Source organism: Neophocaena asiaeorientalis, unplaced genomic scaffold (genome assembly GCF_003031525.2).
Source record: "Neophocaena asiaeorientalis asiaeorientalis breed wild unplaced genomic scaffold, Neophocaena_asiaeorientalis_V1.1 scaffold798, whole genome shotgun sequence".
Classification (NCBI taxonomy): Eukaryota; Metazoa; Chordata; class Mammalia; order Artiodactyla; family Phocoenidae; genus Neophocaena; species Neophocaena asiaeorientalis.
In genome coordinates, this window is record NW_020173042.1 from 1,455,442 (window position 1) to 1,478,839 (window position 23,398).

General features: G+C 36.4%; 1 protein-coding gene across 1 annotated transcript in view; it reads left to right on the forward strand.

The window, feature by feature from the left end:
* CNTNAP2 (contactin associated protein 2) overlaps positions 1-23,398 on the forward strand; it is a 2,003,631-nt gene that overhangs the window by 1,102,406 nt on the left and 877,827 nt on the right. The window contains exon 11 of the mRNA XM_024742848.1: positions 19,120-19,291. Coding sequence (XP_024598616.1) covers positions 19,120-19,291 — 172 coding nt within the window. The remainder of the gene's footprint in view (positions 1-19,119; positions 19,292-23,398) is intronic.

The following is a 23,398-nucleotide window of genomic DNA, read 5'->3' on the forward strand; positions in this document are numbered from 1 at the left end:
CTCCATCTATTGAGATGATCATATGGTTTTTATTTCTTAATTTGTTAATATGGTGTATCACATTGATTGATTTGCATATATTGAAGAATCCTTGCATCCCTGGGATAAATCCCACTTGATTATGGTGTATGATCCTTTTAATACATTGTTGGATTCTATTTGCTTGTATTTTGTTTAGGATTTTTGCATCCGTGTTCGTCAGTGATATTGGTCTATAATTTTCTTTTTTTGTGATATCTTTTTCTGGTTTTGGTGTCAGGGTGATGGTGGCTTTGTAGAATGAATTTGGGAGTGTTCCTCCCTCTGCAGTTTTTTGGAAGAGTTTGAGAAGGATTGGTGTTAGCTTTTACCTAATGTTTGATAGAATTTGCCTGTGAAGCCATCTGATTTTGAACATTTGTTTGTTGGAAGATTTTTCATCACAGTTTCAACTTCATTACTTGTGATAGGTCTATTTATATTTTCTAATACCTCCTGGTTCAGTCTTGGCGAAATGTACCTTTCCAAGTATTTGTCCATTTCTTCATGGTTGTCCATTTTATTGGTATATAGTTGTTTGTAGTAGTCTCTTATAATCCTTTGTATTTCTGCAGCATCAGGTGTGATTTCTCCTTTTTCATTTCTAATTTTATTGATTTGCATCCTCTCCCTTTTTTCTTGATGAGTCTGGCTAAGGGTTTATCAATTTTGTTTATCTTCTCAAAGAACCAGCTTTTAGTTTTATTGATCTTTGCTTTCATTTTCTTTGTTTCTATTTCATTTATTCTGCTCTGATCTTTATGATTTCTTTCCTTCTACTGGTTTTGGGTTTTCATTGTTCTTCTTTCTCTAGTTGCTTTAGGTGTAGGGTTAGATTGTTTGTTTGAGATGTTTCTTGTTTCTGGAGGTAGAATTGTATTGCTATAAACTTCCCTCTTAAAACTGCTTTTGCTGCATCCCATAGGTTTTGGATTGTCGTGTTTTCATTGTCATTTTTTTCTAGGTATTTTTTGATTTCCTCTTTGATTTCTTCAGTGATCTCTTGGTTATTTAGTAGTATACTGTTTAGCCTCCATGTATTTGTGTTTTTTACAGTTTTTTTCCTGTAACTGATTTCCAATCTCATAGTGTTGTGGTCAGAAATGATACTTAATACAATTTCAATTTTCTTAAATTTTCTGAGGCTTGATTTGTAACCCAAGATGTGATCTGTCCTGGAGAATGTTCTGTGTGCACTTGCGAAGAAACTGTATTCTGCCACTTTCAGGTGGAATGTTCTGTAAATATCGATTAAATCTATCTGGTCTATTGTGTCATTTAAAGTTTGTGTTTCCTTTTTTTATTTTCTTTGGATGATCTGTCCATTGGTGTAAATGGGGTATTAAATTCCCCTACTCTTATTGTGTTAGTGTCAATTTCCCCTTTCATGGTTGTTCGCATTCGCCTTATGTATTGAGGTGCTCCTATGTTGGGTGTATAAATATTTATAATTGTTATATCTTCTTCTTTGATTGATCCCCTTGATCATTATGTAGTGTCCTTCCTTATCTCTTGTAACAGTCTTTATTTTAAAGTCTATTTTATCTGATATGAGTATTGCTACTCCAGCTTTCTTTTGATTTCCATTTGCATGGAATATCTTTATCCATTCCTTCACTTTCAGTCTGTATGTGTCCCTAGGTCTGAAGTGGGTCTCTTCTAGACAGCATATATATGGGTCTTGTTTTGCTATCCATTCAGCCAGTCTGTGTCTTTTGCTTGGGGCATTTAGTCCATTTACATTCAAGGTTATTATCGATATGTATGTTCCTATTACCATTTTCTTAATTGTTTTGGGTTTGTTTTTGTGGGGGTATTTTCTTCTCTTGTTTCCTGCCTAGAGAAGTTCCTTGAGAATTTGTTGTAGAGCTGGTTTGGTGGTGCTGAATTCTCTTAGCTTTTGCTTGTCTGAAAAGCTTTTGCTTTCTCTGTTGAATCTGAATGAGATCCTTGCTGGGTAGAGTAATCTTGGTTGTAGGTTTTTCTGTTTCATCACTTTAAGTATATCATGCCGCACACTTCTGGCCTGCAGAGTTTCTGCTGAAAAATCAGCTGATAACCTTATGGGGATTCCTTTGTAAGTTATTTTTTGTTTTTCCATTGCTCCTTTTTATATTTCTTTTTGAATTTATGTTTTGTTAGTTTGATTAATATGTGTCTTGGTGTGTTTCTTCTAGGGTTTATCCTGTATGGGACTCTCTGTGCTTCCTGGACTTGGGTGACTATTTCCTTTCCCACGTTAGGGAAGTTTTCCACTATAATCTCTTCAAATATTTTCTCAGACCCTTTCTTTTTCTCTTCTTCTGGGACCCCGATAATTCGAATGTTGGTGCGTTTAGTGTTGTCCCAGAGGTCTCAGACTGTCTTCAATTGTACTTGGGTATAGCTGTGTCTTGTTGATGAGATGAGGACCTCTGGTAGACCACACTCCAATGACTGTTCCCTGGGGTCTGAGGTTTTCTGTTAGTCCAGTGGTTTGGACTCAGAGTTCCCACTGCAGGAGGTATGGCCCAATCCCTGGCGGTTCGCTTGAGGGCTCCTCCCATTTCCTTGGGCATCGGGGTCCCCACCAGCGTCCGGCAGGCACCCTAGTTGTGGGGAGACACGAACTCTGCGTCTTCCCACACCGCCATCTTGACTCCAGCCCTGGTCCTGCTTTTTCTTTCTTCCTTTTATACCTTCATTTTTTCATTCCTTTGGCTCCATCAAATATTTTTTTAAAAAATATATCTCCCCCACTAGTAAATTTCCGATTTTAGGGATTATCTCTATAATTTTTAAATGAATATTTATAAAAGTCAAAAGTAACTTAACATCTTGATCTTTGTCCCGAACTATGAAAGAAACTTGGTGTTTCTTGGGCTGCCATAATAGGATACCACAGACTGGGTGGCTTAAGCAACAGAAATTTATTTTCTCATGGTTCTGGAGGCTGGAAGTCAAAGATCAACATGCCAAGGTTGGTTTCTAGTGAGGACTCTCTTCAGAACTTGTAGGTGGCTGACTTATCACCACACCTTCACATGACCTTTCCTTTGGGCACATAGGGAGAGAGAGCGATCTCTGGGTCTCTCCCTCTTCTTATAAGGACACCAGTCCTATGGGATTGGGGCTTGCCCTCATGACCTCATTTAACCTTAATTACCACCTAAAGGCCCCATCTCCAGACAGTCACATTGGAGGTTGGGGCTTTAACATATGAATTTTGAGGGGGATAAAAATACAGTCCATGACACTTGGCGTAACATAACTGTGCTCATCCTCTACCATCCTGTATCCTACTTTTGTCCTGCAATTTTGTTCTACCTCTTTTTTAACTTCAATATTATCATTTTTATAAATTTATTTTTATGTAGTCACTGTATTTTTAGGTTTTCCCGTGTTTGTCAGTTTTTTCTCTTACTGTGCCTGCCTGTGTTTCTCCTCTCTCTGGACTTATTTCCTTTCCATTTGACACACATTCTCTACTTTTAATGGTTTCTAATCAGGGTCTGTTGGTAACCTGCTTCAATTTTTGTTTTTCTGAAAGTATCTTAATTTCACCTTCTTTCTTTTGATAGTTTAGCTTGATGTACAATTCTAGATTGGAATTTTATTTTCTTTCAGCACTTTCAATGTATTATTCTATTCCATTCTACCTTTTGTTTCCCCTTGTTAAGAAGTTTCCTTTCTGCTTTAATATTGTTTCTTAGGAGTAATCTCTCTTCTCTCTTGCTTATTTTTATGCTCCTTGGCGACTTGCTCTTACACCATTGTGTGTAAGATTGATTTTTTAAAAAAAATCTTGTTTGGAAATTATTGTCCTCCCTGAATCTAAATTTTTAGTCAGTTCTGGAAAACTCTTAGACATTCTATCTTTCAATTCCTTCTCCATAATTCTCTCTTTTCTCTCCTTCTGAAATGTTAATTAAATATATGTTAGACCTCATTTCATCCTCCACATGTTAATATTTGTATTTAATATTTTTAATCACTTTTTCTCCTAGACTACTAGACGTCCAATCTATCTTTCAATTCACAAGTACATTCTATAGCTTTGTCTCATCTGCTTAACACAACTAATGAGTTTCTAATTTCAATAATATATTTTTTTTCTTGGAGAATCTATTTGGTTATTTATCAAATCTGACTGGTTCTTTTTAATATTAGCTCATTCCTTTCTTATATGTTTTGTTCCACCTTTTATTTCTTTAAATAATTTTTGAATGTTTTACCATATTCTCAATGTTAAAATTTACCTGAAATCTATAGGAGCCAAATTTTTATGTGTGATGTTTCTGCTGAATCTTGTTCATTATACTTGTTTTCTTATGTTTTGCATCTTTAAATTATGAGTTTAAATTTCTCTCGCTTTTATCTTCAGGAATCTTGTAATTCCAGAGTCAATCCAGAGAGGATTTATGCCTCGTTCAAAAGATAGCAATTTAGAACTACTTCCTGTATTTTAATTTCTTGGCTTGGGGGTTATACCCTATTAGCCAGAGTAAATTTGAAAGCCATAATTTTGTTGAGCAAGCCTGTGGCTTATGAATTCTCAGAAAGTAATTTCTTTTTCATTTTCTTTCTATAGGCTAGTAAAACAGAGACAAGTTTCCTTGTCACCTCTCTTTGCTGACTAGTGAATTTTTCTCCAGTATCTGCTTCAACTGCAACTTTAGCATTTTTAGGCTTTATGTGCTAGTGTGGGGGCATGGACAAGGAGGGGTGTTCCTATTCCTTGCACAAGTCCAACACTTGATTTCTAATTCTGCTTGGCCTTTAAAATCCAAACTTCTGCATTACAAAGATTAGCAAATACCCTCTGAATACTAACCTAACAGCCCAGTATCATCAGGTACCCTGTAGTTTAGAGTTTTCCCTTTCTTTCTTTCTTTCTTTATTTTTTTTTTTGCGGTACACGGGCCTCTCACTGTTGTGGCCTCTCCCATTGCGGAGCACAGGCTCCGGGTGCGCAGGCTCAGCGGCCATGGCCCACGGGCCCAGCCGCTCTGCGGCATGTGGGATCTTCACGGACCCGGGCAGGAACCCGCGTCCCCTGCATCGGCAGGCGGACTCTCAACCACTGCACCACCAGGGAAGCCCTCTTTCTTTCTTTCTTTCACCCCCCTGAAAGTTTCTCCTACCTTATTGGATACATAGAGATATAATTTAAAGGATGTGTGTTACATTTTATCTAGCATTTCTATGTGTTTTGAACTGAAAAAGTAAGTTTCAGGCTCCTCACTTTGCTGTATCATAGGAAATGGAATTATCTAGAGATTTATTTATTTGTATCTCTTTTCTAAATACTCTACAGTATGTTATTCTTGAATGTTAAATGTTGTTAAATAAATTCTCATAGCAGAGAATTTGTGTTATGTTAAAAAATTGAGATGTGGTAGAAGTTTTACAAATGTATTTATATGCAACAAGTCTTTTTTTAGTAACTCAGAATAGACAGTGTCGGCATTTTGGGGAAAATTATTATTATTATTATTTTTTTTTGTGGTACGCGGGCCTCTCACTGTTGTGGCGTCTCCCGTTGCGGAGCACAGGCTCCGGACGCGCAGGCTCAGTGGCCATGGCTCACGGGCCCAACCACTCCGCTGCATGTGGGATCTTCCCAGACAGGGGCACGAACCCGTGCCCCCTGCATCAGCAGGCAGACTCTCAGCCACTGCACCACCAGGGAAGCCCGCAAATTATTATTTTTGGAGAGTACTGAGTTAGTGAAATTTGAAGCATTCTAAAAAGTATTGGGTTGGCCAAAAATTGCCTTTGGTTTGTAAGTAAAAATAAAAGACTTATTTTCACCAAGAACTTTATTGAGCAACATATTCACCCTTTTGTTCCACTACCTTCTGCCATTTTTCAGGTAATTTCATAATTCCATCTTCCCAAAACTTTTTATCTTTTTGAGCAAAGAACTGTTCCAGGTGCCTTTTACAGTCTTCCAGAGAATTGAAACTTTTTCCATTAAGAGAATTTTGTAAAGACCTAAATAAATGGAAACCCGAAGGTGCAATGTCTGGTGAGTATGGTGGATGAATCAGAACTTTCCAGCCCAGCTGTAGCAGTTTTGCCTTGTCATCAAAGAAACATGTGGTCTTGTGTTATCCTGATAGAAGATTATGCATTTTCTGTTGACTAATTCTGGATGCTTTTCATCGAGTGCTGCTTTCAGTTGGTCTGCTTGGGAGCAGTACGTGTTGGAATTAATCGTTTCATTTTCTGGAAGGAGCTCATAATAGTGGACTCCCTTCCAATCCCAACATATACATAACATCACCTTCTTTGGATGAAGACCGGCTTTTGGTGTGGCGGTGGTGGTTCATTTAACTTGCCCCACGATCTCTTCTGTTCCACATTATTGTACAGTATCCGCTTTTCATCGCCCATCACAATTTGTTTTAAAAACGGAAAGTTTTCATTACGTTCCAGTAGAGAATTGCCTGTGGAAATATGGTCAAGAGGGTTTTTTTCACTTAACTTATGTGGAACCCAAACATCAAAGTGATTCACGTAACCAAGCTGGTGCAAATGATTTTCAAAGCTTGATTTGGATATTTTGAGTATGTCAGCTGTCTCCCATGTGGTATAACATTGATAGTTCTTAGTTAATGTCTCGATTTGATCACTGTCAGCTTCATCTGGTTTACCCAATTGTGGAGCATTGTCCAGTGAGAAATCTCCAGCACAAAACTTCGCAAACCACTTTTGACACGTGCAATCAGTCACAGCACCTTCTCCATACACTGCACAAAACTTTTTGTGCATTTCGGTTGCACTTTTACTTTTCTTAAAATAAAGCATAATGTACTGAAAATCTTGCCTTTTTTCTTCCATCTTCAATATTAAAATGACTATGCAAAAATTCACCAATTTTGATAAGTCTTTTTTTAAATGCACGCCGATACGATAGCTGTCACATACAATCTAACAAAATTGTTTTGAATGAAGTTAAAACTAAGTGCTACAAGAGCCAACTTACGGAAAAAAACAAACAAACGTTTTTGCCAACCCAATATTTTACCTTCAAACTCTAACATCAGACTTCATTGATGAACATGGAAACATTATCACAACTGAAGAAAAGCGCCATCATTGTACAGAGTGTAGAACATTGAAGTCTCAAAAGATCACATCAAGGGTAATAACATCATCAGCAGCAACAATAATTGTAACACCAAGTAGAAGGGAAGGAGGCGGAAAAAGGATAGGTCATGGACTCCTATTTTGGGCCAAGCACCCTTCTAAGCACCAGACCAACACAGGTTGAAAATTTCTTGCCTATTCAGTTTCAAAGCAACACAGTTTGGCTTTGTATTGATTTGAAGTTAATTTGCAGAATATCAAATATAGTCATATTTAGAAGCATTCCAAAGCCAGGTAGAAATTGCCTTGATTTCCTAGTATTTTGGATTATAGATATTATTGTAATGCAGATAATTGTGATTCTAGTTTACATGCACATTTTCCTTTTTCACATGTAAAAATACTAATAAAGAAAGGCAGAGTCCTCCCCCTCAAAATATTAGAAAATACATAGGCTTTTAAAATGGGACTATTTATAGGAGTGATGAGAAACTAATTTCTAATTTTCTTTACAGTATAAAACAAATCTCTCAAATATCAAAATACTTTTAAAAGTGAGAAATTACCATGTTATTTAATCAAAGCCATGCATTTAACAGGCTCCTAATGATAATAATTACCATTATTGAGCACCTACTGAGCGCCAGTCACTGTGCTAGGTGCTTTTCTTACAGTATTTTATTTAATGTTTACAAAAACCACATGAATTGGGTATTATTAATCCTGTTCTTCAACTGAAGAAACTGAAGTTAAGACCGGACAGGGGGAGGTAGGGGAAAGGGGAAGATGTTGGTCAAAGGATGCAAATACACAGTTATGTAGGATTGTAAGTCTAGAGAGAGATCTAATGTACAGCATGGTGTTAATCATATTATAGTTAATCATATTGTATTGTGGAAATTTGCTAAGAGAACAGATTTCAGGTCCTATCACCACACAACAAAAATTGGTAACTCTCTGAGGAGATGGATGTGTTAATTAGCTTGACAGTAATAATCATTTCACTATTTAGATATATATTAAAACATAATGTTGTACACCCTAAATATATACAATTTAATTTAAAAAATACATTAAACAAAAGCCAAGTGACCTAGTCAAGGCATAACTATGTAACTAATATATGCAGGACTGGGATTCCAGCCAGTTCTGCTGTTCTGCAGCCCATACTCCTGACCACTAAGATTGTATTTTACAAAATATTGTATTATTCCACAGTAATCAACAAACAGTTTATACAGAAGGATCAAGAAGACAATATTATTTTGTGAATGTATGAATGTACTTGTCTGTTTTATGTGTTACATACACTAAAGAGAATGGTCATAAAGAATCAAAGTTATCAAATGTAAAAGTCTTTTATTTTGCATTTTGCACTCTCTCTCTATACGAATACACAACTAAGTTTTCCGAAATTCACTTAACATTTAAAAAAAGACATAAAAGAGTTAAATTATTCCGTTTGGTAATTCTGCTCTTCTTTTTATGGTGACCCTGGGGCAACAATGGCTTTTAAAATCATATTGTACAATTTGATCTGCAAATTGCTAACTATCCCAATTTTTCAAGATATGTAGTCTGCTTCTCTGATTTCCTTTTATCTTTCTATGTTCTTGTAATTTTCTTCATGATTATTAAAAGACATTCATAGAAATATGTCTAGTATCTTCTAAATTTAAGCTAATTTTGGTATAAATACACTTTACTTATCTTATGAGTATTGTATGAGGATAGGAGGGGAGATTCACAAATACTTTTATTTGAAAATTTTTGACCTTGCTAAGGCAATAAAGTTTTGATAAACAGTGTTTTTAAACAATATATTGATACTAATGTTTATATATTTTTAAATATTCTAAAATATACATATTTTACACTGTAAAGCAATATACTCCAATAAAGAAATTAAAAATATATATACATATTTTAAATTAATCTAGCTTCCTAAGTGGTCCACTAAATTATATTAAATTAATTTTAATTAAATAAAGTTAAACTGATAAATACTGTTTTTAAAAAGAAATAAAATTTTGTTTTCATAATGTAAGAACCCATGTTTCGTATATCACTATAAATATATTTTGCATTTGGAAAACTAGAACATTAGAGGGAAAGAAAAACCTTGGAAAATTTTAAAAAATACTATTAATTCATTTTATCAAATAAATAAAAGACTCCTGATCACGTTGTAACATGATCAGATTAATATTTTTAATACGGATCACTTAGGCTTCATGCTGGAGATGGATTGGAAGTGGGTGGTGGAGAAGGTGTGATAGTCTGATCTCAGATGGTCATGAAGAGACTGAGGATTATTTAAAAGATGGAACTGACATGATGTGATTGTGCATTAATATGTGCAATATTTTAGATGAGGAAATTGAAGTTGACTTTTTGAGTGACTGCTGGTATAGGGACAATGACAGAATACCACCTGGGATCAAGAACAATATATCTTGAGTTTTGAACATGTGTTAAATATTAGAATGGGGAAGTCCAAGAACCTCTGGATACATTAGTCCTCAGCTCAGAAGAAAGACCTGTGATGGAGATATCATTGGAGACCTACTCATATAGTTGGTAGTTCAAGCAATGGGTTTGGGTAATGCTATTATTGTGGAGAGACTACCAAGAAAACCGACATGGCCCAGGACAAACTTTGATGAACTCCTACATTTATACACCAGGTAGGAAGCAAGCAATCAGTAAATGAAATTGAAAAGATATTGCTAGAAAAGTATAAAGAAAACCTGGGACAATATAATATTCTGTTAGCCAAGGAAAGAGATAAAATATTCAAGGAGTGAGACTGGTCTTCTCAAACTCTTCCATTACTTGCATTTTACTTACTCATTTGGATAGGCAGTAACATTTTTAGTACAATTATGTTCAGAGACCTGTCTTCCTAATGAGATTTTAACATTCTTAAGGATAAAAATAACATAGTTTTGGATCTCTGATAAATACAAAAACAATTGAAATAATATAAACCATTTGAAATAATAGAATGGTGATGATGTTGATTTCTGGATCTCTTTGGTGTATACTCTGGGCATTTTCTAGGCACTTACTTTGTAGTTATAGTCTTACTAATTCTTTACAGCGACCTCCTGTGCTTATACATTTCATCAGTTTTATAAAATATTGTTTTATAAACTATTGTAAGTTTTCCTATTTTATACATAAAGAAATAAGAAACAGAGCATTTAATTAATTTCCCCAGGGGGAAAAAATTGATAGAGACAAAATTCTTAATATTATATCTACTACTCATTTATTATAAATAAACAGTAGATAAACATAAATGACATCCTAAATTTGAAAAAGCCAACAGATTATATTAAATAATTTACAAAATTAAAATTAACTCATAAAAATCACCTCCAAAGATGTTAGTTAGCCTTTCATTAGTAGACCACTGTTTGATAATGGAATGTTAGGAGCACTGTGCTTTCTGCTCTCCCACATGTTGTGTGCTTTTTAAACAATGCAATTTGTTATCCACACCCACTTTTCCAGTTTCCCATTGATCTAAATGGTAAACCCAAGTCAAGCCCTAAGTCTTCATGTAATTTGGATTCTGTGATCTTTAATATTGTTAATCATTCCTTCACTTCCTTAATATCACTCCTTGGTTTTTCTTCTACCTCTTTCTCAGTTTTATTCACTAGTTTATTTTCCTGCTTCTACCACTGATATGTAAATTATTTCTAGAGTTCCAGCCTTGAAGTTCTTTGCTTAGCGCACTGTACAATTTCTTTATATGATCTCCTCCACCTCCATAGCACAGTGACTGAAAAACGTCCTCAAATTCTGATCCCTCTCCTGATGTCCAGATATTAATATTAATGTATGGATTGAATATTTTACCTTAGATATCCCAGTGGTACTTCAGACTTGAAAAGGCTAGCTTTGAACTCATCAGAACCACCCACCATCCTTTCTCCTCTCCTTTCATTCCACTCCTTAAAGACGTGATGCTTTTCCTGCATCTTCTTTTTCGTAGAGGCAAAAGCATCCATGTAGTTGCTCACCCAGAAATCTGAGTCATTCTAATCGTCTCTCTCTCTGTACAGTACTCATATCCAGTAGATCAGCCAGTTCTGTCGTATCTTCCTATGAAATATTTTTCATCCATTCCCTCTACATCAGCTTTATTGACATAGTTTAGATAAGAATTTGTAATTTATCCAATGACTCTTTTGTAAAACAATCCTTATCTCCTGTTTTCCTTCTACCAGCTTATTCCTATCTCTACCAGAGAGAAAATAACATAATACAAATTGATTAAGTTATTTCCTTGCTCAAAATTCTTCAGTGGCTTTTTGTTCATCCAGTAGACAATGTTTGAGCCCCTACTATGTAAGAGATCTAGGAGTCAAAGTCTCATGGAGGGTACATTCCAGTAAAAGGAGAAAAAACAGTAAACGAAAATATATAATGTGGTGATAAGAGTTATGAAAAATGAATCAGATAAGGGGGATAGAGCATCAAGGGGGTGGGGGAATGTTATTTAACTCGTGATCAGAGAAGGCCTCTCTGATAAGGTAACTGAAACAGAGTCCTGAAGGAAGTGAAGATGCAAGATATCACCTCATTCCAGGGTAAAAATGCAAACATATTCATTCACTTGATCATTCACCTAACAAATACAGAGGGGTCAATAAAGCCCGAAAAATGGAGATTATATTATGTTATAAAGGAGAGCTTCAATCTGTTGAAAAATAATTTATTTCCAAACTTTATAATAGACACTTTGTATCTTGAACATCTCCCTTATATCCTATGGATTGTTTTAATGTAAATAGATTGGTAAATTTTATGCTATGTGTGTTTTTCTCAACAAATATGTTTTTTTTTAATTAATAGAGAAATAAGACAATACAGTTGCTGTTATGAAACTATTATACTAAAGGGGAGAAAAGCACATTCAGAAACACACACACGTGTAAGTAAATAAACCAATCCAGATAATTATAAATTGTGACAAATTCTATGACAAGAAATAAGTAGCTGAGGAACTGGAATGAGAAAATGGATAGAATAATTTTAAGTAGAGTGGTCTTGGAAGGCCCCCTCTCAGAAGGTGATATTTGAGCTGACCTGAATCATAAGTCAGCCATGAAAACTGCAAGTGGGAAGAAAATTCCAGGCAGAAAAGTCTTGGTTTTCCTAAAGCACAGGCAAGAGAATGGGGGTGGCTGAAGCATAGTGAGCAAGAATAGGCACTTTTTTTTAACTGAAATATAGTTGTGTCAGTTTCAGTTGTACATCAAAGTGATTCAGATTTTTTTGAGTGGGGTAGGAATAGACATCTTAAAGCATTTAATTTGGGAGCTAGTAGTCACCCCAAAATACAACAGAACTTTTTTTTTCTTTTTTTTTTTTTTTTGCGGTACATGGGCCTCTCACTGTTGTGGCCTCTCCCATTGCGGAGCACAGGCTCCGGACGCGCAGGCTCAGCGGCCATGGCTCACGGGCCCAGCCGCTCTGCGGCATGTGGGATCTTCCCAGACTGGGGCACGAACCCGTGTCCCCTGCATCGGCAGGGGGACTCTTCAACCACTGCACCACCAGGGAAGCCCAGGAGTCCGTTTTTTTTGTTTTGTTTTGCTTTTTTATAAATTTATTTATTTTATTTTTATTCATTTCTGGCTGCATTGGGTCTCCGTTGAGGTGCGTGGGCTTCTCATTGCGGTGGCTTCTCATGTTGCGGAGCACGGACTCTAGGTGCGCAGGCTTCAGTAGTTGTGGCACACGGGCTCAGTAGTTGTGGCACACGGGCTCAGTAGTTGTAGCTCGCAGGCTTAGTTGCTCCGCGGCATGTGGGATCTTCCTGGACCAGGGCACGAACCGTGTCCCCTGCATCGGCAGGGGGGCTCTCAACCACTGCGCCCCCAGGGAAGCCCATAACAGAACCATTTTTAAATGTGACATTTATTTGAAGCATAAAGTATATACTGAGGGAAAATAATCTTTTATAGAATTTTCTTATACTTACTTAATGGTTTAACTAATATTGTTTTAATTTTTAAATCTTGGAAGGGGATTTGAGTGTTTGCATGTGTCCTAATATTTTTAGGGTTTAGGAACTCCCTAGATCTAAAAATCTGACTAAGAGGGATATGAATTGAAATTGGAATGTGGGCAGGATTCAGAATATTCAGTCTTTTAAGGCCACAAAAGTCACCCTCGCCTGGTAACATAGAACATAAAATGAGGATCAAGTGTCAAATCCCACCGGGAGGTCTAGCTAAAGGGTAAAAGATGTCCTTTGGTTACCTGAAAATGATCACTGAAATTAGGAAGAGCAATTTAATTGACAATTCATGGGTACTGAATGCAGATTAAAGTGGAATAGAGTGGGACATGGGGAAATGGAGACAGGATAATTTCCTTTTATTGGGAAATAATTTAATCCAAAATAAGGTTCTCGAATGGCATTATGTTTAGCGTCGAGCACCATCTCATGTCAAATGGATCATAATCTTTTTAAAATTAGTTTTTATTCTCAATTTAAAATGTGAAAAAAAAAGTTTGCAACAGTTCAAAAGCCACCAGTATAACTTTCACTCAGAGAACTCATTCAGGTTTTGTCAATTGTCCAGTAACGTCTTTTACAGTAAAAGACCCAGTCTGGGATCACATGTTACACCCTGTTTTCCTGCCTCTCCAATCTCTGCTGATTGAGATCAGAGTCTCAGCTGTTTGTTGGGTTTCACAACCTTATCATTCCTGAAGATCCTCTCAGTTTGAGTCTGTCTGATGTTCTCTCATGGTTGGACCTAGGATATGTGTCTTGGGCAGGAGTACCACCAGGAGTCATTGCATTCTTCTCATTGCAACTTATCAGGTGTCCCACAGTGTCAGTAGGTCCCGTTACTGGTGGTGATAACTTTGATCATTTGATTACAAAGATGTCTGCCAGGTTTCTTTGCTGTAAAATGACTACTTTCCCCTTTGAAATTAGTGAATATATTCATAGGGAGACACTTTGAGACTGTTCATCATCCGAATTTCACCCACTCACTTGAGCATCAGTTAATATTTCTTGCCTGGATTAATTACTACTATGATGGTTGCCAGATTGTACCTTTCTAATTCCAACATGCTTTTTACATTTGTTAGTTATCACAGGAAGATACTTCTATTCTCCTGTTTATTCATTTTTATGCAGGTGGACTCATGGATTCCTGTTATTTGATGAAATATATCTATAAATTATTTCCTTTTGCTCTTACTTCCCTCCTCCCTCCCTCACTCCCTCCCTCCCTTCCTTCCTTCCTTTCTTTTGATACTCAGAATATCTTTCTGATGCTCAAATTATTTATTCTGTTTTAAAATTGTCCAGATAGGAGCAGTAGGAGCCCTCTTAAGACTGGCCCCTATATCATTCTGACATGACACCATCGTTCCTTGAGCACTTATTTACTTTCCTGGGCAGCAAAATGTTCCAGGCTCATATTGTGCTTTCTGTGACCCAGCTCTAGGATCAGCCTTTCTCCAAAGAGTCCTGTTTTTATTCAGTAGGGAAACTAAGATCTGAACTGTAAAGGGACTCATTTCTTCTGGGTATAATCCTTCTCTGGACCATCTTCAGTGGATGGTAGGAACCACCTGTATATTGAGTATATACACAATTCCATCTAGATTTATTTCTATATCTATCTCTATATACTGAAAACCACAAGTGCACACTTACAGATTAAATTCCAATCCAAACCCATAGGATCCACTCAAGATCTCCCTCTTTTCATTTGCACCCTTCTTTCCTGACAATGTGAACCTGGCTCCCACTATCGTCAATCTATTTATTTATTTGCTCAATCAACCTGTATTGTAGTCAGTCTCCGAGCAGTGCCAGATGGGCATGTGCTTGGCTGTCCTTACTGCAGGCACCAAGCACCGCTGGGCTCACTCCTGGCTCCCTCTAACACACTGCTTGCTTGGGCCCAACCCCACCAGGGTGAATTCTTTAGGAAGATTTGGTAAACAGTAGAGATTAGTAGACACTTTGCACAATATTCCAAGGTTATTTTGAAAGGAAAAGCCTAAATGGTTTTTAGCATCTTTACAGCATTCTACCAGCCTTTCTAGCCTCCTGAACTTCCCAACTTTAAAATAAGTATAAATAGAGACATCTTGTATGCATGTAGTTTTAGACATGTAAAATATGCAGCCCTGTTGCCTGTTGTTTGCTTTTCTTGTCCCATCAAGTTACATTATAATTTACAACAGCTTAGATTGGCATTTTAATGTCAAGACAAATACCAGCATGCTTTTCACTAATGTATATCTGAGTTAAAATTTTAAAACCTTGAAAACACATGTGTTTCTTTTGTCAACAAGAATAACTAAATGCTGAAAGGACTTCAAATCAGGATAAAGTTTTTATATGCCAAGTCTTGAAATGGAAATCTCAAACATGCCAGTAAGGTAACATAATGACCCAGTTCACTGATAGATGCAATTGAGAATGACACAATTACAATTCACTGTGGGTATTACAACATATCGTCAGATCAGCAGTAACTACAACCCATGTATAGACATTGTATTTTTTATTTCAAATTCATAGATATAATAAATTTAAAGGTCTAAGCCAAAACAAGTAAAAGTTTACTTTTTTCCTGTTTTTAATTTTTATAATAACTTGGCAAATTTTAGTTGAGTTTAACCCTCTATCCATTTTATATCTATTCATTTCTGATCCTCAAAATCCCAGCTGCAAATTTTTTTCTCCAAACAGTCCTGCTGTTAATCTACTAAGTAGGTTAAATCCTAAGCTTTAGTCACTGAAAGTATCACAGACACTATTACACTAAGATTTTTTACTGAAATTATATTTGTACATACAGGGAACAATAACAGAAATAAATAATAATATGCTGTCCTCCATTTCAAGCGTAGGAGGGTGTTAGAGCACCCAGAATTTCAGTACCAGAGACAACATCTTTAACCCACTGCTAACTCTAAGGGAGTGGTCAGCATTCTACTAGTACAGTTCTCTTAAAAATATGTAGGCTTCCTATGAATGCTGTTCAGCTTTACTTCATTAAACAAAAGCCATATCCACACTTTCATAAAGATAAGCTCTTTTTCACATTGGGCTTCCGCTGACATGCTGAGGGGAAAATGTCCATAAGATTATTAGAACCATTATTGTTTAACTCAGAGGCTCTGTAAGACATACCAGTAAGCTGGCTAGAAGTTAATTTGTCTGAATGAATGGTTCTTGGAGGCACCATCTAAGATATTTCTGAGGTCTTAATATGGATTTTATAGCCACACCTCATTATCATCTTTAGATCATGTTTTCCTGGTAGTAGAAATTTGCCATGAAGTGATTTCTTAATTTTTTTGCGTTCAACATCTGGAGAGACTGAAATTAAGAAAATATTTTATTTTCAAATCCATCAAGACCTAGCTTCCTTATATTTAACAGTTTGTCTTTAGTTTTTCTCTCTTCTTTTTCCCTTTTACTATAAACAAAGAGAAGACGCCAGAGTACTCTGTGTGGAAATGTCCTTAGCTAGGTTATGCAGTTCATTAAGTACAGTGTTTTCCTTTCCTCATTATCACAGTTTTGCTAAACTTTCCACTGCAACATAGCAGTGATCCAGTTTTCTTCCATTTCCAGTAATATTGCTTCCTCACCTTCCTTTCAGTCATTACTGACAACCTCTTCATGAGCCATGAGGCTCAATGGCTACATTGTAATGGACATGTAGTAGTTTGTACTATAATTATCTTCTCCTAGAATGTATCCCATGTAGAAAATGAAAGGAGTTGACAATTTCAAACTCCAGAATTCATCAGGGCCAAACAACATTGTTATGAGTGACTGATGAAGTCTTGTTTTATGAACTTAACTATACCCATTTGATAGTGATCTGTGTGTTATGCAGCTGCCTTGCTTCTGAGAAGGTCTTGTTCTCACAACAGATCTACCCATTTTGGAATACTTCAAAGCAAGTGTGGATATTTAGAGACTCCCAAGTATTCAAAAAACAGAATCATATGATTGTCTTGTTAAGAATAGTCAATAAAGTTACAGCTGGATGTTTTCTCTTTGCTAAGTTTAGACATTAAATTCCATTCAATTTTATCTTGATTAGACAGAGTGAAAATCATATGTATGCATATAGCTAGTCTAAATAGACCACTTAGCTAAGATCAGCAGTTTTCTGAGAGGATTAAGTCAATGCAAATGAAAAAAAAAAAAAAAACAAGCCATATGTTTGACATTGAAATAGAGCCTTATTTATTTTTAAGCCAAGAAATTAAGTATAATCATATTTTTACATATTACTATGTTGATGGAAAATGAACAAGCCATATGTTTGACATTGAAATAGAGCCTTATTTATTTTTAAGCCAAGAAATTAAGTATAATCATATTTTTACATATTACTATGTTGATGGAAAATGATTGTATACACTTCTGTGATTAATCCTTAAAGAGGATTCAATTGATAATTATTAGATTTTAATTATTGTAACCCATTAATAAAGGGAGAAGGAGATTTCTGTTGTTCTAAACTACTATTACTAGTCAAACAGAATAGGATATTAAAAAAAAATCACTTAATGGGGACTTCCCTGGTGGTCCAGTGGGTAGGACTCTGTACTCGGTGGTCCAGTGGGTAGGACTCCGCGCTCCCAATGCAGGGGGCCCGAGTTCGATCCCTGGTGGGGAAACTAGATCCCGTATGCATGCTACAACTAAGAGTTCGCATGCCACAACTAAGAAGCCCACATGCTGCAAGCTGAGATCCTGCATGCCACAACTAAGACCTGGCACAGCGAAAATAAATAAACAAATAAAATAAAATAAATAAATATTTAAAATAAAATTAAAAATCACTTAATGGTCATTTTTTGGACAATGTTTTTATTGAAAATTCCCTTTTATCCAATTAATGGCACATCCTGATACCAACCCATTTTGTATAAATTGTGTTTTTCCTCTAGATATAATATTAGATTGAAAAGAATGTGTGAATAACTTACGATTTTTAAGCAAACAAATTACTACAGTTTAAATTTGCTCTGATAGGTGAAGTTCATTTGGGGGACTTTGTGGAGATATTTAATGTGATCAAGAAATTTTATTCCATATGGCCTACAGATTTTCTATGCATAATATGAATTATGACTTTTTCTATTGAGAGGCATAAAGGCAATTTATTTGTGGTGCTATTTTAAAGTTACTTTGCAATAAAATTTTTAAAATTTTCTGATCTCAACCTTAGTATATGTATATCCTACTCTGTTATAGAACCAGTAGTTGCTAACCCTAATAGAAACTTTCTTTTTTTGTTTTGTTATTCATTCTTTTAAGCTTTTAGTTTCACTTCTTATCACTTATGCTACCTATACCATGTTAGGTACCTTATATGAGATGAATATTCAGAGCAATGTGGCTGACCCTTATGCCTAAATTTATCTGTTTATGTTTCTTTGGGTTTTATAAATTGGGAAATCATTTGTAATGCAAATGTCTCTTTGGATTGAATTAGATATTAATCTATAAAAGAAACCCACCTTACTTGATAATAGTAAGTTTAGCTTCTTGACATCTGAATAACAGACCTCTGAGGAATTAAGAAAATAACAGTAAATATTAAAGACATAAAAGGAAGGAGCTTGGATAGTTGGGAAAGGTCTAAAATTTTACATCCTGATCTCTGAAGACAGGGTCAGATGAAGAAGTATAGCCGTGAGCAGATGGACAGAGATGTGACACAGTGAAAAAGAAGATGTCAAAAGAGAAAATATGAAGGATGCTTCATAGACATAGACCAGAGACAAACATTTGCCTAGGTTCAACCCTTAACAGCTTCCCCTGAAATAATACCGTTTTCTCAAAAGACTTCATTCTTCCACACTGAGTACAACAACAGCAAGGATCAGTGAAACACAGTAGTTGGATATGATGGCTGTGGTCAGGGAAAACACCCGGAGGAATTTTAGTGAAGCATGCTGGACACAGAATTCAACATTCCCATTTTTTCTCTCTCACAGGTTATCTGAACCAGATGAATAACTCAAGTCACTCTGTCCTTCAGCCTTCATTCCAAGGATGCATGCAGCTCATTCAAGTGGATGATCAACTTGTAAATTTATACGAAGTGGCACAAAGGAGGCCAGGAAGTTTTGCGAATGTCAGCGTCGATATGTGTGCCATCATAGACAGGTAAACGGTCTTTCATCCGTCCTCGAATTGTTCAGATTTTCAGAATTCATGTTTTTGTTGTAGGACAAGTGAAACACCCGAACACACAACCCTGTAAGGGGTAAGGAGACAGGAGCCATTTGCCGTGCCTGTGGCTTTTGTTTGTGATGTTAGCAGTGATGTTTATATCAGGACATGGTTATATATGACAGAACAATATGTGATGTCACATTAACCCATTCAGCCTCCTTGGTGAATGTGAGCATTATGCATGTGGTTTTGCAAGCAACAGCTGGAAAAGGAACTTAGTTTATTTTTAGTTTTGCTTCTGATGCCCACAGCAGAAATGTCCCTCTTCTTCTTGTCTTGGTCATGACTCATCCTCAGTATATGGTTCCCTCTAAAGGCCCCTCTTGAAGGAAAAAAAACATTAAAATGTGTTGGCAGGCAGTGTGGGGATTTACTGAAGTAGAATATTTAATGTAGTTGAGTCTGCTTACAAAACAGACATACTGAAATATTATTACAAGATCTCATCTTTGTCAGTTTTTGCAAATCTGGGGAGAAACTTTTTGTAAAAACTTAGTTGACCTCTCACATGGTGGAAAGATACAACCTTTATATGAAATATTATGACAGCATTACATATACTACCTTAACATACTTCTAAAAAGTGCCTTTCGTTCCAACATGAAAAAATTTCATTTTGAGATGTTTTGCCCACAAACTACATCTAATTTTGAGTTGAATTTAACCCAGTGAATTTAGGTGATATTCTGTCCTATTTTCAAATCTTTTATGAGAGGGCTATGTTATTCTGAAAAGAATTTTATTAATTTTATATTTTGAAGATAAAAGTTCTAGAAGTCTCAGCCAGCCCCCAGTAAAGTACAGACCTTAAGTCTCTAATAATCTTTGTTCATTTAAGAGGGGATCCTTGGGGAAGTCATCCAAAGACATATAATAAATCTTAAAAATATACAAAAATCATCCATTATGAAATAAGCTTGCTTCCATATAATCTTAATAAAGTAGTATTCACATGAATGGTAAGTTACAGTTTATGATGTCTGTAGAATGTATCTTTTTAAAGCTTTAATATGTTTATAATAAAACATAACATAGTGCTTATTTTTATTATATATATGCAGATATGGGTCCTGATAGCCTAAACAGTTTATATTTAAACAGAACAGCAAACAATTTTAATAAAAATATACTAATTTTTGAACCATCAATAATGTAATAGCTGTTATTTCTGCCTAAAGCAAGTGGTGGCAATAATCACAAAAACTGAGAGATGAATGTTTTAAGATAATATATTCTGATATTAGATGTGTATTCATAAATTTTAATAATGGTTTTCCATACAGGAAGACTTTCCTTCTTAGTAATAGACAGTATATTGAGTCATTTTAGTACCTTGTTCATTTTCCATGTCAGTAACTTTAATGATACAATAATTTCTGTCAATAATACCCAAGTTAGTTCATCCAGCTTTCGTAAACTGCTAGATTTTATGGTGATGTTGCTATTTCACTTCAAACGGCATGTTTCCTGGGCATTAAATTTAAATTGTTTGCCACCAAAGAAGTGCGGATGAGGTGTTGAGATTTTACTGTTTTACCCCCATGGCGAGATTAGGAGTTAAAATATCTCCAGAAGAAGATTTTGGTAAACGAACCAGGCACTCCTGGTAAGGAGAACAACACAAGAGACGATGTAGAATAGGGGTTGCAAATTTCAATTGTTGGCAGGTAGAGAAATGTACAAAATAGTTTTTTTGCCAAAATGGCGTCATGCAACTGTCTATGTTGCCAAGTATCCTGTAGCTGACAGAATGAGGAATATGTCCTTCTTATCCTCCAGGGTGATAACCCAGAAGAGTGACTACAGGGAAGTAGTCACCTCTGATGCATCACAAACTTCCTAAATCCACTATTGAATACGTTTTCTGCTTGTCTTACTTTTTGAGGACAATGACTTATTTTTTTGGTATAACGGACACATACATAGTATTCGTTTCAGGTGTGCAACGTGATGATTTGATATTTACATATATTTTGAAATGATCACCAGGGCAATGATTTCTGCACATTAATTACCAATGTGTGAAATAGCAGATTCCTTTATTCACCCAAAATGTGTCCAGTTCAGAACCTTAATCTGTGAAGTGCTGTGTTTTTGCATGTATGATACAGGGCTGTATTCACCTTATTCAAACCGTTGAGGGGCTCATTGATGAGCTCACCCTTAATCTGTGTCTTTGCATATGAGAGTACCAGTGACGTTACCCTGTCCTCACATAGCTGTGACCCATCAGATAACATTTTAATGATACACCCCTGGCTCTTCTCTGGTTTGATCTTTTCCCCCTCACTGACTGAAACTTTGCAACTGCCTGATCTCTACCATTTTATTTTCAGACTACCTAAATTCTCCCTAAGCAAGCCTACACTGTCTCCTTTATCCTTTCAAATTTCAGCTTTATTGATTTGAGAGCTATTTTTGAAAAAATTTAAAAAGCGTAAATGAAAATATAGGGTAAAAAAATAGAAATCACAGGCATGATTTTTATAAAATGTTTAGAGATTATAGGAGCAGCTGCAGTGATTTTATGAGTAGAGCTTAGGGAGGTAGTTTGGGCAGATGATTCTAAAGCAGTCTTGCTGTGTGTCATACCCTGTGAGTTGGACTTCTTTTTCTTTTCTGGGTGTGGGTTTACACATGCCCTGTTCTGTTTGTTTGTTCGCTTTCTGAACACAGCGTTGAATCTAGGGAGAGCAAGCATGCCGAGCTATAGAATTATTTGTTCAGTAGTATTTTCTGAGTGCATCCATGGTGTCAGACACTGTTCTAGGCACTTAGGATAAATCACTGAACAACACAGGCAAAGATCCTTGCACCTGCGAAGCTCACATTCTGGGGGAAGGGGAGGAAGCACAGACGTGATGAATAAATATTATAGTAAGTTAGAAGGAATAAGTGCTATAAAAAAAGAAAGAAAAAATGTTGAGCAAATCAAGGAGGACTGGCATTTCAACAGATTGGTGTTGAGTTACTGTTTAAATAGGTTGGTCAGAGTTAGCCTCAATTATTGGTTCAAGACCTGAAAGAGTAATAGAATTTACCAATTTGGGGAAAGAGCATTACAGGCTGAGAGAATAGTCAATGCAACAAGGCTGCCTGGTATCATCTAGGGTTAACAAGGGGCCAGGGTGGCAAGTTTGGAAGGACGAGGAGCAGAGCCGCATAAGAGGAGGCCAGAGCAATCCTACAGGCCAGGGCCTGGAGACCTGTAGGTAACTGTAAGGATCTGGCTTTTACTGTGAGAGAACTAGGGAGTCATTGCAGGTTTCTGAGTAGAGCAGTGGCATGCTTTAGCTTACATTTGTAAAGGATAACCCTGGCTGTGGGAGGACGAAAGGTAGCAGCTGGGAGCCTGTCATAGTAATCCAGGTGAGAGGTGCTGGTGGCCTAAGACTGGGTTGCTGTTAGCGCAAGAGGTAGTGTCATGTGGTCAGTTCTGAATATACTGAGAAGGGTTGGTCAGTAGGATTTCTTAATGGATTGGTTTCGAGGCATGAGAGGAAGAGAAGCTATAAGGATAAACCGAAATGATTTGGTAACAGCAAGTGGAAGGAAGGAGTTACCATGTCCTCCAATGGGAAGGCTAGTGGTAGAGAAGATTAGTCATGGGGTGGAAGAAAAAATCAGGAATTCACTGTTGGGCATGAGTTGAAAGGTCTATTGGACATCTAAGTGGACATTTCAAGAAGGCAGTTGGATACATGTATCGTACAAGCACACATCTGCAGATTAAACAATGAGGTGTTGTGTCTGACAAAATGTCGTGCTTATCTGTTGAAGACCTCTGGTTTCTTCAGCTGTATTTCATAAACAGCAGAAGAACTGGAAAGGGAGAGGGTGAGTAGTGGGCAGGACGCCTCTTCCAATGTCAGGAGCCTGTAGCCTTACCCTTCGAGTGAGACCCTGCTCTTAGGGAGGAGGACTTCATCAAACCCTCAGTTGCTAGAATATTCTCCGTAAACAGTAAGATATCTAGCAGATAATCTCCTTGTTTCTTCTTGCATGAGTACCATTTTTTATCTGCTCCTTTGCGCCCTC